The sequence below is a fragment of the Notamacropus eugenii genome, chromosome 4, assembly GCF_028372415.1.
Source record: "Notamacropus eugenii isolate mMacEug1 chromosome 4, mMacEug1.pri_v2, whole genome shotgun sequence".
Lineage (NCBI taxonomy): Eukaryota > Metazoa > Chordata > Mammalia > Diprotodontia > Macropodidae > Notamacropus > Notamacropus eugenii.
In genome coordinates this window covers 258339333-258357108 of record NC_092875.1, presented here as the reverse complement: position 1 = coordinate 258357108, position 17776 = coordinate 258339333, and the positions used below count along the sequence as shown (strand labels likewise).

Genomic DNA, 17776 nt, shown 5'->3' with positions numbered 1-17776 from the left:
GGGTAAAGACTGGCTCAGAAGTGTTAAACCAGAAATTCAGGCCATGAACAAACACCTCTTTTTGTTTTTTCCAGGAAGCTCTTTATTCATAGATGTGAACTCCTGGGATCTGGGAAATTGACAGATAAGTTATATAGATCAATTACTATTGCCAGTACCTCTTTCTATGAATGGGAGCTGCAGCAGGCTTCACTGATAAAATGTGGACAGGCATTATTACCTGCTGAACCCATAGCTTCAGGTGTTCTTGTACTCTGCACTGGGCTTTGCTACTAGAGATTGTTCAGTAGCATTACCAGATACAACCTGGACAGTTGCCAACACTTAGACTCCTCCCTCAGGTTCCCCCCCTCCCCATTAATAATGATGATATAAAGAGGGATACCAGAGAGCAACATTATGGGTAATATCACAGCTGTCCTATAATTCCCAGTTGTCATCTCTTCCCCAGCTCACACCAGATGTTTTTCCATGCCCAGTAACATGCTCCTCACCCAACATTCTCCATCCCAAATAATGCCTAGGTTCAAACTTTGCCGAACACTGACAAAGCAGTAGTCTTTCCTGAAATTAACCAATTCATTATTGGCTATTCTCTCAGCAATATGATCTAAGAAACTGAACTATCACATTTTAGATCTATGGCACCCATATACCTCCCTGCCTGTCAGTTCCACAGTATCCCAGTCTCTTAACAAACAATAAACAAGCATTTATTAAGTGCCTATAACATGCGAGGAGACATAGTACTGAGTACTAGGGTTATGAATACAGGAGTGAAACAGACCCTGCTTTCAAGGAGCATATATTCTAATGAGAGAGACAACATTCACATATACAGGGTGTCTGGCTTTAAAACTTAACATTCACTCAGGGCTTTTCTCTAGCTCCTTGCATATTCAGGAGCCTTGAATCTATGAGAAGATGTAATGCCAATGCAATATCCACTGCAGCTGCTATGGATATGCATGCGTGTTTCCAGAATAAATTTGCAAAATATAAACTCTCTTCCTTAAAGATGAAACCAGGAAGCCAAATCCATCATAGTAACATAGAAATCTATACACATTCTCAATGCAGGGAACACGGCCATCCCCAAGTCTTCCCTCCAGCAGGCCTCACCACAAACCAGCTTCCTTAGACAAAATCACTCCCCCTCTCACTCACACTAGCTGCTCTGCTCTGCCCTGCCTGCTGTCTCCCACCTCTGCCTCACTCTCTCTTCCTGCTGTACCTTCCTGCTGCACTCATTCAGCAAGCTCTTAGCACCATCAGCTGCATGTGACTCAGTCTGTAGCCTGGGCCAGAGCTCAAAGCAGGTCACATGGGCCTATTAAAGGGCAGGGAAGATCCTCAAATTCCCTTACCATTACAGATGAATCAGCAGGCAACTACCAGACACTAGAATTCTAGGCCCTACAGTTATGTCTTCAGAAATTAATTAACCTAGTAAAGCTTTAAATTATACTAAAACTTTTGGGACATTCTAGAGACGTAGGTATATACAATGGATAAACAGTGCAGATACCAAGGTAGCATTTCGGGGAGAGGCACTAGCAGATGGGGTAGAGGGGTTGTCTGCCTCATGCAGAAGGTGCTGCTTGAGCTAAGTCTCTAATCAATAAATAAACAATCATTTATTAAATGTTCACTGTGTGCTAAGTGCTGAGAATGTAGAACAAAGGCAAGCCAGTTCCTGCCCTCAGAGAGCTCACGTTCTAATACATACATAACATAGGTACCTACAAATGCATACGGGTGGCAGCTGAGGGCAGGGCATAAGAAAAGCCTCCCCCAGAAGGTTGTTCTTGAGCTGAATTTTGAAGAAGCGTTGGATTCTAAGAGGCCTCAGTGAGAAGAGAGAGTAGTAGAGGCATGGAGGACAGACGATGCATCTTAGAATTGGAAGGGACCTTAGAGCTTATCTACCCCAGCCCCCCACTCAAAGCAGGAATCTACCTAAAAGCATAGTGTGACAGATTGTTTGTGTTTGTATGTACTGTATATGTGCATATATACATATAACAGTGAGATGGGTTGTACGTATTTGCTGTACTTATGCCTATATACTATAACATAGTGTGGTGGATCATATGTATTCATATATGAGTGTTTGTGTGTGTATATGTGTACATACTGTATGTTATGCATATATACATATAACAGTATGGTGGATTGCATTTGTGTGTGTGTATATATGTACTGTTTATATGTATGTAGACATGTGTAGATGTACACACAAATTAAGTACAGGGTAAATAATATATGGGAGATTGGGGCAATGCTGCAGCAAGCAGGCTAATTTAACTGGAATATAGCATATGTGAGTGAAGTAGAGTAATTCTTAAGCCTAGAAAGGTAGGTTAGATCAGCATGGTGGTTGTTCAGACATTTCAGTTGTGTCTGACTCTTCATGAATCCATTAGGGGTTTTCTTGACAGAGATACTGGAGTAGTTTACCATTTCCTTCTCCAGCGCATTTTACAGATGAGGAAACTGAGGCAAACAGGGTTAAGTGACTTGCACAAGGTCATACAGCTAATAAGCGTCTGATGCCGAATTTGAACTCAGGTTCTCCTAACTCCAGGGCCCACTGTAATCACTGTGACATCTAGATGCCCCAGGTCCAGATGGTAAAGGGCTTTAAAGAAAGAGAGAGGAGTTTTATCCTAAAGGCAATAGGGAACCACAGAACTTCTTTAGTAGGGAAGTGACAAACTCAGACAACTGTTGTAGAAACATGCCACTTTGACAGCCATGTGAAATTGAGAAAGCAATTAAAGTTCTGTGGACAAGCACTGGAAGATGGTATCAGTATCTGTAGCTGGTATAGGTATGCCATATATATACACACAGACATACACACACACACATACACACACAGATATAAAATGCTATATTGTTTGATTAAAGGTAACAAATAATAATGCAGAATAGAAACCCCAAAACAAAATTACATAAGAAATTCTGAATTCCCTTTATCATCAATTAAGAGAAAAAATCAAAATCTTAAGGTGATACAGGGAGTCTTCAAGGAAACCAGGGATTCTAAGAGGTGAATAGGTGGTACCTTCTAGGTGAAAGGATCCAGGATATAGTCTGTCCTAAAGAGCCCTGACATTCTCCAGGGAATATTCAATTTAATAAGTATTAAGAATTTATTACTTGCAGTGTACTGTATTGCACACTGGGAAAAGTAAAAAGGCATGATTCCATCCTTGTGAACTCTGTAATATAGTAGGAAGAATAAGTGGAGTAATATTTTGGGTTCTTTCCATGCTTTTCATGGTTCTCCTCTGCACACTTCCCCCATCCCAGCTCCCCATCCCCAATATGATAGATTCGGTGTAAACCTTGATAAGGGCTTTGAACATTAGTGATTGGACTGGACAATCTAATGTGTTAGAAAATCAGAACATGTTAGATAACATAATATCACGCATGTGCAATGTGCTGTTTGTTATGCATGCATTATATTTATTACATGCATTATGTGATTGTTGAATGGGTGTGACGTGTATGTTCTATCAAAGGAGCAACCAGACAGACTGAAGCAAACGGAAGAAAGAGCTATGTTATAAAAACCCAAAGAAGAGAGAGTATCCCAGGGGATAAGGTGATCAGCAGTGCCAAATGCTGCAACAACTTCATGAGGGCAGGTGCTATTATTATCCTCATACAGATGAGGAAACTGAGGAACATACAGTCTGATTTGTCCAAGGTCAGAAAACTAGTAAGTTCCTGAGGCAGGAGCCCAGCGCTCTAAGCGTCACCTAGCTACAAATGAGTTTACAGTGGCAAAATACTCTGGGAACCTTAAAGCTCTGTGTAAATGCTGGCTATTATTTTTGTCTCTTCTCAACAATTGATCCTTTATAGATAGAGCTGCCAAATTGATATTCCTAAAGTATCATATGATACTCCTTACTGAAACTCCAGTTGCCTCCAGGATAAAATATAAGCTCTTCTGTTTCACAGTTGGCTTCCTGTCTACACTTCCAGGTTTACTATACACTATTCTTGTCTGTGCTTCAGAGAAACCAACTACTTGCTGCTCCCTATACATAACATTTCATCCCCCATCTCTCTGCCTTTGCATAAGCTGTCCACCATGCCTGGAATGCCCTCCATCTACATCTTAGAATTCAAAGCTCAGTTCAAGGGCTACTCCTTATAGAAAATCTATCCTGATCTCTCTCAGAAGTTGCTTTGTGACTGCACAACCTCACTCCCATGTGAATTATTTTATGTAGCTTTGTAATTTTTTTCTACGTAGGTGTTGTTTCCCTGTAGTGGAATGCATCTCCTTCGGGGCAAGGACCATTTGGTTTTACCTTTTGAATGGCACACATTAGGAGCTCAATAAATGTTGAATTAAATTGAGCTTAATTTAGTGACCCTGCAAATCCTCTCTTAGAAAGTTCTTCCTCATATTTAATTTAGATCTTTTCTCTTATACTTTTATACATTCCCCTCTTGCTTCTCTTTTTTGAAGATAAAGAATAGCTGGTTACCTATCATATGCACATTATCTATTACCATTATTTTGGGATTGAAGAGTCCCAGTTTCTTTAATATTTCTTTATAGATTCTCATCATTTCATCACTGAGGGTTTTTCTTCTGCATTCTGTCCAAGGTTTCCTTATTCTTTTAAAATTGTGGACTCCCAAACTTTGTGATAAAGTCTGACTACCATAGAATATAGGGTTGAAAGAAGTATTCCTATGAAGGTCATGGGTGTTCTGATTGCTGTTTATAAAAATCAGTATTGTAAACAAGTAAATGAAGTAGGTAATTGGAAAGAGAAGTGACTTGGAGACAGAATTAGGTTTAAGCCCTGGCTGTGTGACCATGGGCTCTCTTGCTGAGGCTGGAATCTCTATGTAGATGTCTCATTGAATTTTGCCTGGACTACTTCTTTGCCCACAATTATACTTTTTCCTTTTAGTGTAGTTCTGTGTGTATGTGTATTGGCTCCCCATTAGGTCGTAAGCTCCTTTGGTAAGGTCTTTGTTGTACCTAACCTTGTAGGTCTACGGCTTCTTAAGGCAGCTAGTACAGAGTAGACATGTTTTGGCTGAACTGAAATATTTTAGTAGGGCGCAGTTCTGTCTTGTTCCATGGTCACTCAACAGGAGATGGAAGAGCACTAGTTCTGGAGTAAAAGACTTGAATTCAAATCCTGTCCTAGATACCTACTACTTGCATGACATTGGGCAAATCACTCAACCTCTCTGGGCCTCAGTTCTATAAAATGAGGGAGTTGGATTGGAAGAGTGTCTAAAGTCCCTTGCAGTTTTTGGTGATCTTAATACAACTATATGAGGGTCTCAGTAAGGTTTATAAATTTAGCGTTGCAACTTAGTGTGTAGTGGAAAGAGTGCTGACTGCAGAGCCTGGAAACCTGGTTCAGGTGATACATAATAGTTGAGTGGTCATTGGTAAGTTGCTGAACTTCTATGAACCTCAGTTTCCTTAACATTTAAATGGAGATAAATACTACTTCATAGTGTTCTTTTGCAGAAAGTGCGTTGTGAAACCTTAAAGCTGTACACAAATGTGATCTGTTCCTATTATTGAAGTTGAACAGCAAGTAGCATCCTTTCTAACAAAAATTAAACATTCAGAGGACACCTGAGTGGCACAATGGATAGAGTGCCAGCCCTAGAGTCAAGAGGACCTGTGTTCAAATACGACCTCAGACTTACTAACTGTGATCCTGGTCAAGTCACTTAACCCTGTTTGCCTTAGTTTCCTCATCTGTAAAATGAGCTGGAGAAGTAAATAGCAAACTACTCTAGCATGTGCCAAGAGAACCCCAAATGGGGTCATAAAGAGTTGGACACAACTGAAAAACAACTGAACAAGAAAAATATTCAAAGCTAAATTTGTTTAGTCAGTATGGAATTACTGCTTCAGTAAGCCATGCTTTTAAATTTAATATACCACTCATGATTGTTGTATAAACAAAACGTTACTTCATGAAGTGGTTCCATTTACTCCCTCTGTGAAGATGCTGGATGATTTAAAAAGAGTCAAGTGCCTGGCCTGATCATTCAAATAACTCTGACTTCAGCTTCATCACTGTGACTTCTAGGCATAACAAATAATTAGTACCCCAGAGACCCTCATTGATTTACCTGGAGAAATACTAGAAGATGGGTAAAAAAAGGATAAAAAGTGAGGTCAAAGACTCTTATGTGCATAGCAGCTGGATAAAATATATAACAAATTGTTTCTACCAGGGAAACAAAAACTTAGAAAAGTAAGGCCAGGAATTTTAAATTCACAGCATTTACTCTGCACACAGCATCTCCACTAAAGTCCTACTATAATTCCTCATCAGAGGGGAATAAAAAACAGGAAAAAAACTTCACTTTAAAAAATATATCTGTTCCTTTTGTTTTTACATAGAGTCACTACTCCCACTTTGAGATTTAATCATCACTTGTAAGAAAGAAAACTCAAGGAAGAAATACTAGATACACTGTCGAATATATGCACTGTTAGCTCTTGGCCTCTTTGCAAGGAGGTGAGAAGTATGTTTCATCATTAGTTTCTCTTAGAACGTTAGGGTTTTTCAGATTCTTAAGCTTCCTTTTAGGGATCTTTTGTGAAATTGCTGTAGTCTTTGTGTCTGTTACTAGTTCTGTATGTCTCACTCTCAGTTCATAAAATCTCCCCATGCTTCTCAAAATTCTTTATATTAATAATTTCTTAGTACAAAATAATATCCCACTACATTCATCTAGGTTTGCTAAACCATTCCCCAATTGATGAATACCTACTTTGTTTCAACTTCTTTGCCACTACTAAGTATGCTGCTGTGAAGATAAGACCTTTGTTCCTGTCTCTGATAGCCACAGAGGCTATATGCCTAAATGCTGTTGACTTGATAAAAAAATAAAGGAGGGGTCATTTACACCCAAGTGAAGAGGTAGGAAATAGGAATGGTTCAGTTTATAACTGGCCTCCATCAGCCAGAGCAGTTTCTACCTCTTTGGGCATTCTTCATCATTTTGTCTTTTTCCAGTGGCTTAGGAGACCAAAGAGGAATCACAGGACTAAAAACCATTTTGTAGTTTCCTTTGTTTCATGGGTTGATGTGACCAAAGAATTACATCTCATAGTAGCCATCCTACAGGTATTGAACCTTTCTCTCTGTAGTTAGGCTGGCCTTTAGAAAACATGTATAGACTGCTGCCTGCCTGTTGCTTTGTCATCTTGGTAGAATCTGTTAGTGTTTGTCCCTATATAGGCACCACCTAGTAGAATATTAAGCTTCCTGAGGTCAGGGACCTTTTTTTTGGAGGGGGTTGGGTTCTCTGTGTCCCTGGCATCTTGTACATAGTTGACTCTTAATAAATATTTGTTGAATTGAATTGAGTTGAAGAATCTATGGTTACCTTGATGTCATAATGAGGAATCAGGAAAGAACTTTCCTAGAGGCTGTAAAGTACACTAAAAATATACACTGTATTTTTTTCTAAATTCCTTTCTCAAAATAAATAAGAAATAGCCAATCCAAGTTTGTGTAGAGATATCATGGCATAATGGGAAAAGTGCTAAGCTTGGAGTCAGGAAGACCTGTGTTTGAATCCTGTCCCAGACCCTTAGCACAATGCCTGGCATGTAGTAAGCACTTCATAAATGTTAATTGATTAGTAGTTGGGAGGGAGTCACTTTACCTTTCTAAATTTAGTTTATCTGTTAAATGGGGACATTAATGTTAATTACTTCCATGGTTGTGAGAATCAAATGAGATATTGCATATAAATAATAACTGTATAAACTCTTAATATTATTATTTGGAAGGAAAAATCCATCCTTCTTCCTCCTGCTCCCATGCAATGACTTCAACATTTCTCGAAGTTTTCTCTAAGTCATACTGTATTTTTCCAAGCATCGACACCTCAAAATGTCAGTGACCATTCATCTGTGCTTTTGGAATAGTTCCCATTTCAGTATCAGTAAAATATCTGATTTATGACCAGTTTTCAGGAGTGGTGTAGAAATAATCAAACTGGGCTAAATAAATTTATTTAGCTGTTCATCTTCATTTTGATTTTTCCTGCTCTACACAGCAAATTAGTTTTCTATTAAATAATGTTTCTGTATTTTATCAATGTGATCAAATAAATGTTTATTAAACACCTCTTGTATGTCAGTTACTGTGGCAGGAGCTGAGGATATAAAGACAAAAACAAAACAATTCCTGTTCTCAGAAAGTACACCTTTTAACAGAACTGTGATATCAGCAGGTGCTTAGCAGCTTAGACTTGGTAAGAATTTAATTTTAGCACAAAAAAAGCAAGTAGATACTTTGAACACTGAGTATTGAGGTCTGGGAAAAAAACCAATATTACAAGTACTTGAATCTGTGTGTGTTCATCCTTCGTTTTCGAAGAAGACCGTGACATCAGAGAAATAATGATGACATGACTTGCACTTGACTATTGTGCTATAAGAAGTGATGAGCTTGATGATCTTAGAAAAACATGGATAGACTTGAGTAAAATAATAAAGACCAAAATGGCCAGAACCAAGAGAACATTGTATATATAGTAACAGCAATATTGTTTTACATCTTTGAATGAATAAGTAATTTTGACTGTTATAAATACCAAAATTAACTACAAAGAAAATATGAAGAAGGATGCTATCTGTGTCCAGAGAAAGAACTGATAAATAGAAGTATGGTTAGGATGGTTTTACATACACACGTATTTGTATCTAACAGTAGCCATCTGTGGGGGGTGAGGAGGGAAAAAAAGGAAAAAAAATTTACATGATAATTTTATTATATATTTAAAAGGAATATCATGCTGCACATAATAGATTTGTAGTTTCATGTGCAATTCTCTTTTTTGTTATACTGTGTTATGGAAATACTTTATTACATAAGTTAAAAATAAAATTGCACCAATACAATTATAATTTTAAAATTACAAATACAGTTACAATTACTTTTTACAGTTCTAGTTTTGTGACTTAGTGCATCTGAATGGCATTTTTTCTCCTTTTACTGTAGTATGAAGTATTCTACTATTGATAATTCTTAGTTATAAATTTATATATTTTAATGTATATAATAATAAGTTCTTATGAGCATTTTTAAAACTTTTATTCTAGAGCTAATATCAGGAAAATTGATAGTTTTTCATCATGAAAATAAGTTTATTCCCTACCTCTCCCTAGTTGCTTACACATTTATAAACTGAAAACTGATTTGTACGTAAAATTACTAGGTAAATTTTATTACTTAGAAGAAATTTTACCTCCTTTCTTTTTCAGTCTTCCATATAATGAGTTTTTTGGTGGTGTGAGTGGACTGACAGTGGAGCAGTTTACAAAGATCAATGGATTTCCTAATGCCTTCTGGGGATGGGGAGGAGAAGATGATGATCTCTGGAATAGGTGTGTTGCTCGACTCTTGTCAGTTCTTCATTTCATGCAAGGATCCAAATCTCTTTTTACTATCAAACTAATGGGAACCGAGAGAAAAAGGAATGATTATATTTGTGATTCTTATAGCCATCCCTCATTTAATGAAATAGAAGTGGTTTAAAAAAGTTTACTAGAAAGGGAATTTTAGGTTGTGTAAATTGTCTTTTATGAAGTTGAATTACCATTCTTTGAAAAATATTGGCCTCCTAGATATCAGAAACTAGCATCTTTTAAAAAGCTATTAGACTCATATACAATTGGAACATACCCCATAGGTAAAAATTTGTCCAATCCTCTTATGTTACATAAGAAAAAACTAAGTCCTAGAGGTAAAGTTAGCAGGATGAACTATCAAAACAGGAGATAATCATCAGCATTAATAATAATAATACCATGTTGTATTCCAAACCTGTCAGCAGATGCTTTTTTTTTTCAAACTGGCATTAGGATTGTCTGCTTTGTCCTGCCCACTTTACCAGTTCCACCGTAGCAGAAGTGGTCCCAAAAGTTTTAGTTGCATGGCTAAATTCTCATCAAATTCAGACCACTTTAACGTATCTTACTTTTGCTTCAAGGTAATCATTTTCTAACCTCTTTTCTGTATTTGAGGAAAGGGAAGCAGTGAGAACACAGTAAAAAAGATGGAATTTCTTTTTTCCAGTCTCCTGCATTTACCAGCCTTTCTTTTTAGATCTACCTCAGTAACACTTGTCCATAATTGAACAAGATAGCAATACATAAATCTGACTGAAATATTTAGTATTCAAAAATTAATATCTCCTGGGATATTAACTTTTCACTAGCCAATGTTTTCATTAGCAAATCAGTAGATTGTGGCTTTGTGGAGCTTTCTTTTTCAAAGCTGATGAGTTGTTTCATGAAAGAAAGTCTCTATTTGTTGCTTCCATTGGTGTATTACTTTCCAATCCTTTCTTGGTGGATAGAAACTAATTTCTCCAAGATTCCTAAAGACCTCCTTATCACCAAATCTAATGGTCTTTCTTTCATCCTCCTTGAATATTCTGAATCAATTGACATCACAGATCTCCCTATTTTAATGAAAATCACAAATAATCAATAAACCTTTATTAAGTACCTCCTTTGCTTCAGGAACTGTGCTCCTTGCCTTCGAGGCAATCTCACCAGGGAAATAGCATATAAATAAATTCTTACAAAGGAAGCTGTATCCCTGAGACAATAGAAAGCAATTAACAGAGAGAAGGCCATGAATTTTAAGAGGGTTTCTTGTTAGAAGGGGAGATTTTAGATGGCCAGACAGGTCAGTAGTCAGAGCAGAGAAGGGAGAGCATTCTAGTCATGGTAAACAGCCAGAGAAAATTCCTAGAGTTGAGAAATGGAGTATCTTATTCAAGGAATAGTTAGGAGGCTTATGTCACTGGATTGAAAATTATGTGTTATGAGTAAGGTCTAAGAAGACTGGAAAGGTAGGCGAAGAGTGGGTTATGAAAGGCTGTGAATGTCAAACAGGGCATTTATATTTTATCCACTAGAGTTTGAGTGGGATGATATGAGTGGCCTGCACTTTAGGAAAACCACTTTAGTGGCTGCATGAAGGATAAGTTGGAGTAGTAAGAAACCTGAGGCAGGCAGAACCACCCACAGGCTATTGCAGTCATCCAGGTATGAGGCAACAAGGGCCTGTACTAGAGTGGTTGAAGTGACTGTGGAGAGGGAACATATTCAAGAGAAACTGAAAAAGTGTTGGCAACAGATTGGATATGGGGTTAAGAGTTAGTGAGGAATACAAGATGACTCCTATGTTGTGAGCCTGAGGGACTTAAAGGAAGATATTCTACAGTAATAGGGAAGGTGAAGATGGAGGAAAGATAATGAGTATTATTTGGGACATAGTGAGTTCAAGATACCTACTGGGCATCCAGTTTGAGATGTCTGAAAGACAGTTGGAGATGCAAGACTGGAGGTCAGCAGAGAATTTGGGGTAGAACAGGTAGATTTGAGAATCATCAGCATAGATTTGGCAACTAAATCCATGGGATGACATTACCAAGTGAAATAGCATAGAGGGAAAAGAGAAGAAGACCCAGAGTAGAACCCTGAGGGCCATCTACAGTTAGTGAGTGTGATCTGGAAGAGGATCCAGCAGAGGATGCAGAGAAGGAGTAGTCAGATAGATAGAAGGAAAAACAGGAGAAAGTAGTGTACCAAAAACCTAGACAGAAGACAGTACCTAGGAGAAGAAAATGATCACCAGTGCCAAAGACTACAGAGAAGTCAGGGAGTATGAGGATTGAGAAGGCATCCCTTAATAACTTTGGAGAGAATAGTTTCAGTGGAATGATAAGGTTGGAAGCTAGATTGCAGGTTAAGAAGAAAGTGAGACCGAAGTTAGAGGTACCTATTGTAGATGGTCTTTGTCGTCATTAAAGGTAGGAGAGATACAGTACAACAGTTAGCAGGGATGGAAGGATCAAAGCAGGTAGGTGTTTGTTTTTTCAGGATGGGCGCAACATGGGCAGTAGGAAATGAGCCAGCAGAGAGGGAGAGATTGAAAATAAATGAGAGGTGGGGATGACAGAGGAGACAATCTTTGGGAAAGATGGGATGGAATGGGATTGCTTGAAAGGAGAGGAATTAGCATTGGGTAGATGAAACTTTCTTACCAGGAGTTTCTTGTGGCAATGAAGTCACAGGTCTAGGCTCTAAAAGGGAATTTATATTAAGCAGAGAATTACTGTAATCATTCTTTAGGTGGTAGAAAGACAAGTTCTGTTCTCTTCAGACATATCCATACCATACAGAAAGCTCAAAAAAGATGCAGAAGTAAGCCAGATTAGACCATTGTTAGAATGGACAAAATTGTTCATGACATTACAATGTTCTGATAAAAAGATTTGTTGAATTGAATGCAATGGACTGTTATACCTGTGGTCTCCTAAACTCTGTTGGACAGACTTCCAGTGTTTCTGAATCCATCCTATGGGTGATTATAAATGTTTTGCCATGAACTGATTCCTACCTCTTCTTTGATAATTACCTTTCTCTTTCTGCTTCCTGGACCTTTAAAAAAAAAAAAGCGGGGAACATACTATAGTGGCAGTCTAGTGTAACACCTAGGAATACAAACAGATTCCTCAGAATTGCTTTGGATATTTAAATTGAAAACAGTTCTGATTTTCATGTGTAAAGTTTGCCTTTCTTATATTTTCCTCTCCACATATATTGAACTGTAGAGTTCATTATGCTGGATATAATGTAACAAGACCTGAGGGAGACTTAGGAAAATACAAGTCCATTCCTCATCATCATCGAGGGGAGGTCCAGTTTTTAGGACGGTAAGTTCACATTTAGAAATCTGAATATAAAGTGTTCCAATTAGATGGTCATAACTCTATACGAAGCATTTTAAAAGAGTTACTTGTATGTTGATAAAATCCTCTAAGAAAGATTTTGCTTAAATATTTAAAAATTACCATTCTTTATCAAATGAAAAATGACACCCTCCTCATTATAATAAAAAAAAACACATAGCATTTACTTTTAGTAAAAATGATGGTTCTTCAACATATCTAGACAAATTCATAATGTTTCATTGGTTTTTGTTTTCTTTCTAAACTTGATCTTGTATCCTGATTTCTCAAGAATGTGTCAATTAAGTCATATACCATTCAGTAGACTAGATTATAAATCAAGATTGGAGAAAGCTCCCAATTTGTTTTAGGTGTTTTAGGTGTTTCTAAATAAAAAACAATCTGGTATTGAATGATAAGGAACATATGAATCTCAATCAGAGGCAAAGGTGTAAACATAAAACTTATTTTTCTTTATTGGTTCTGTGTAAATCTGATAAAAATAATGGCACAAGTAAGAATGGTAGTCGTTTAATTACCTAGGATTATTACACGGTAAAAGGGCAACTTTTTTTTAACTTTTGAAAATGCAAAATGTTTGTAGTTATAAAGCCATTATTTGGGCTAAGAAGAAGTATTTATGAATTTTTAATTATTTGGTTTTTTTAATATGTCAAAGAAATCTCATCTTTTCGATGTAAAATGGATCCAAAGATATTGTTGTATTTCTTTCTAAGCGTTTCACCATATTTTTTGTACTTTCTCATTCTGCAGATATAAATTGCTACGGTATTCAAGAGAGCGTCAGTACATTGATGGGTTGAACAATTTAATATATACTCCTAAAATACTGATCAGTAGGCTGTATAAAAACATCACTGTAAACCTCACTCCAGATTTAGCTCCTGTTCAAGACTACTGAAAAAAATGGATTTTATTGCAAGACCAACTGGACTACTGGACTAGAAGCTTGGTGTGCACTGGTGGGAAATATTTATAGGGGCTTTTTGGCTATTGAGAGATGTGTGAAAAGAAGTAAAGTAAATGATAGTGCACTGTATGCCGAAAAGAAGAAATGCCAGCAGCCAATACTCAATGTTTACAGCATGGAACGATTAACAAGTCAAGCCTTCTTTCACTATATTCTCTGTGTTAAGAAACCGCTCTGCTATATACATGGATAGCACTGCAGAAAACAGATACCATTGCTTAGGAGTGAGAGCTCTCTTGTACAAGAAAAAAATTTTATACTAAAAACTGATTTTAATTTAAGTGAATGCTTTATTTCCTTTTAAAATGTTTTGTAAATATGTGAGATGTAAATTTATGTGGTCAAATAACTTTTAAATATAATAATGTATTGAAATTCTGCATGCCCTTATTTGTTTTTTGTAGGAATTTTTTTTTAATTTGCATGGAAGAAGCAATGTAAATTTGTTACCAAACAGAGGTTAACCCTTATGCGAAATGAAGGAACTGTTGATAATTGATGGCCAGCTACGACAGTAAACTGTTATACTAGTTTTGAGCTTTAGGCCTCCAGCCTTTTTTATTGGACAGATTCATAGCTTTCATCAGATGCTGATAATGGTAAAGGGAAAGAAAATAAGTAGTTCCCTTCCTGCAGGGTTTATGTAATTTCCTTGCTCACTTTTTCATCTAGTTCTGCTGAATCACAACCATATTGTTTATGCATATTGCATGGGTAATACGAAGAAAATCTTAAAAGTTCTTATATATCGTTATATAAAGGACCTCTTATTTTAAGCATCTTTACATGTGCCACTAGTGTTAGTGTCAGGGATTCTGTGCCTAAAACAATGTTCTCAAGTTTCTGGGTGTTTGTACACTGTAGCGTTTTTTTTATTACTAGTGAATAGCACTTTTAATCCCAAATCAAAAGAGCCAAAAAAGTCTTAATTTCAAAGAAAAGCCACCACCACTATAGTTTTGTTGTTGTTTCTAAAGAATGAATTATGGGAAACCCTGCAGTGCTTGTGTTATGCTAATCAATCTGGGGGTTTAAAAAAAGAATTAAACTTTCTATTTTGTGGATATAAATGTTAGAAGGACCTATCATATTTTTAAAGTTTGATTCAGTCTACATTTTATATATTCAGAAAATTATAGCTGGAAAGGGACCTAAGAGATCATTTAATCCAACTTCCCCATCTTACAAGGTGAGGACACTGAGGTGGAGATAAATTGACTTGCCCAAGATCATGTAACTGGGGCAGAATCAAGGCCGGGTCTCCTGACTTGGTCCAGTCCTCATGTAACCATACCACACTGCCTTTTCTGTATCATTCACTTTAAGGATCATTCATGTGGTATTACTAATTATATTTGCCATTCATGTACAGAACCCTGTTATAAAAGAGCTTGCCATGAAATTGATTTAGAGATGAGTCAAATTATGTCATTCCTCCTTCCCCCATAACTGCATTTAGAAAACACCTGATATAAAACAGTTCATAAGTAGGTGTTAGTCAAGTCTCTAACACTAGGGTGATAAAAAGGTTTCACTTTATTTAGAAACATGATATATTTAGTTTTAATTTTAAGTGAACTTTTCAATGTTGAAGCACATTGTACCAACATGCTACCTTTTTTGACAGCTGTCAGTCATAGTCATTTAGAATTTCTTGAACCAAAGATTTTTTTTAATTCCCTAGATGTTATGATGAATGTCAAACAAAATAGGTATTTGCGGAATTAGAAAACATGTAACCTTATTTACACCTGAATATTTGCTTTATGGATGCCTCAGAAAAGATCCATGGTTGGGTCGTCTCAGGTTGTGAGTGTAACTTTAAAGTAATTTTTGCTCTGGCAACCTTGACAGCACAAAGGATCATAACCCAAATCTTAAAAATCATTAGGTTGCCTGTAACTCTGAGAAAACAGAAAGTTGTTTGGAAGAAAGTTAGGAGATGAGATAAATTTATTTCTGTTGTGTTGTTTGGAAATGTTTTTTATTTTTAATATATTTCATTTTCACTTCCTTCCATGGCATAAATAAATGTCAGCCAAACTTTTTTAAACGGTTGTTTAAAGTGCTTTGAGAATTTTATTCTCTGACCATTTTTCTCTTATATCAAATATATTTTCTTCTATAAAACAAATGAAACTGTGATGGAAAAATAGCATTTATCAAGACCCACAATACACCAAGTTTTTTGTTTTTGGGAACAAAATAAGTTAGTAAATATACTGACAATTGTGGAATGAGGTTGCAAATGGAGAGAATTAATACAGGCTCCTATTTCTCATTAAAGAAACACTTTTTTTTCTTAGAATGTTTTAAGCAGGTGAAATCTTACAGGTTTTTACTTTAAACTTTTAAAATTAAGAGTTGCCAACATTTTGGTGTTTTCCTTTAAATGCATCTGCTGCCGTATTAAGGAAAATATAATACTGTGAGGTGTCTGTTGTGTTTGTTTGACTTGTGTATATTTTTTTGACATGACTCTTCTTTTAGTTTTCAAACTGTTTGGAAATGTTCAGGTACATGTAGTTGGAAATTGTATGTACCTTTTTGTAAAAAATCTGGAGAATAGGTTTTATAGTTAAAACAGTGAACATGGATGTGGTGCAGTACTAGTGGATCAGACTTTCCCCAGTTGCTTAATTATAGGTAAATACGCCCTAATTTACTCCAGAGAAATTAAAATAGTATGTGAATCTACTCGTGTACAACAATGTGTTCTTAAATCAGTCAAGTCAGTTTTGCTTTGGCTTAAATTATGTCTGTCTTATTAAAAGAATATAAAGGATATTGTTCAATAACTTACATACTCTAAATACCAATCCAGGATTTTTTAAAAAGACTACCTTGAGGGTATGATTTTAAATTGTCCTTCGTGTTCACTGCACGATAGCAGGAGTAAACATAGTGCCTTTTACAAAAAGGAAATGTAAAGACTGGTGTGCCTACTTGTGAGCAAAGTTTTGTACATGTGGTCTGTCTGCTGCTGAAGTTCTTTTCTAATTCACAATTTAAGTATAAAATTCCATCTTTTCTGGTTTCTACATTTGATAGAAATAGGAAAATAAACCCATGCCAAATATAAGATATTATGAACTTGAAAAATTCAGTTTTCAAATTCTCTTTCCTACATTTGGCAGGGTGGGGGGGATTAATGATTGTACCTTATCCACTCAGTTTGCATGAAAAAGTGATTGCTTATTGAAAGACTGTCTCTACTATGCTCCTGCCAAATCGTTGATTTCCATTTTAAACCAAAATGGAAAAAAAATCAGTAGAACGTCCTCCCTTTTTGGGGAGGACATTCTGACAAGTGAATGAAAAATGTTTCTCATTTTATTTGATCTTTACCGGTCTGCATTGTGTTTCATTTTTATTTTTCTCAACCAAGGAATAGACAACTAGTCTTGTTGCAGTGGAATCATGAGTGTGCTAGTGAAGAAAAGTGAAAAGGATGCAATGGTGTATATCAGGAGAAAGTGTACTTAAAAGACTTTTATGTATAAAGGTGTGAAAGGCTTTTACAAAAATGCACTGAAATGCTGGGAACTTACTGTGGAGTATCATGTTATGGCTTTCATTTTGCTCTTCATGAAAATGTTTGTACTTTTTTATCATTGTCTTTTATGAAATATAATGTTCTAAAGATTTTGTGTGATTTAATTTTTTCTCATAGATGCTTTGTCTTATCAGTATGATTTATTCTCATTTTTAAAGCTCCAAATGAACTTTTCTGTGCATGGTCTGATGGACATCAAATAGTAACAAAACCAAATATGGACTCTCTAGCTCTTGGCTCCTGTAGTTTTACTTAGATAAATGGAAAGATCTCATCTTGATCATATATCTCTAACAGGGCATATGATCACAAATCTCACCGTTGGAAAGGACCTTAGAGGTCAGCTAGTCAAACCTGCATGTGGAGAACAACCCCTTCTATGACACTTCTGAAAAGTGGTCATCCAGCCTTTGAGGACCTCAGTCTTGAGAGGAGCCATCCACCTTCTAAAA

At 36.4% G+C, this 17776-nt stretch overlaps 1 protein-coding gene across 1 annotated transcript in view; it reads left to right on the top strand.

Annotated features, from left to right (window-relative positions):
• The window catches only part of B4GALT6 (beta-1,4-galactosyltransferase 6), a 92158-nt gene extending 74742 nt beyond the window's left edge, over positions 1-17416 (top strand). Inside the window, exons 7-9 of the mRNA XM_072604478.1 lie at positions 9296-9418; positions 12661-12762; positions 13552-17416. Of these exons, the coding sequence (XP_072460579.1) occupies positions 9296-9418; positions 12661-12762; positions 13552-13699 (373 nt within the window). The 3' untranslated portion in view covers positions 13700-17416. The remainder of the gene's footprint in view (positions 1-9295; positions 9419-12660; positions 12763-13551) is intronic.
• The last annotated feature ends 360 nt before the right edge of the window (positions 17417-17776 follow it).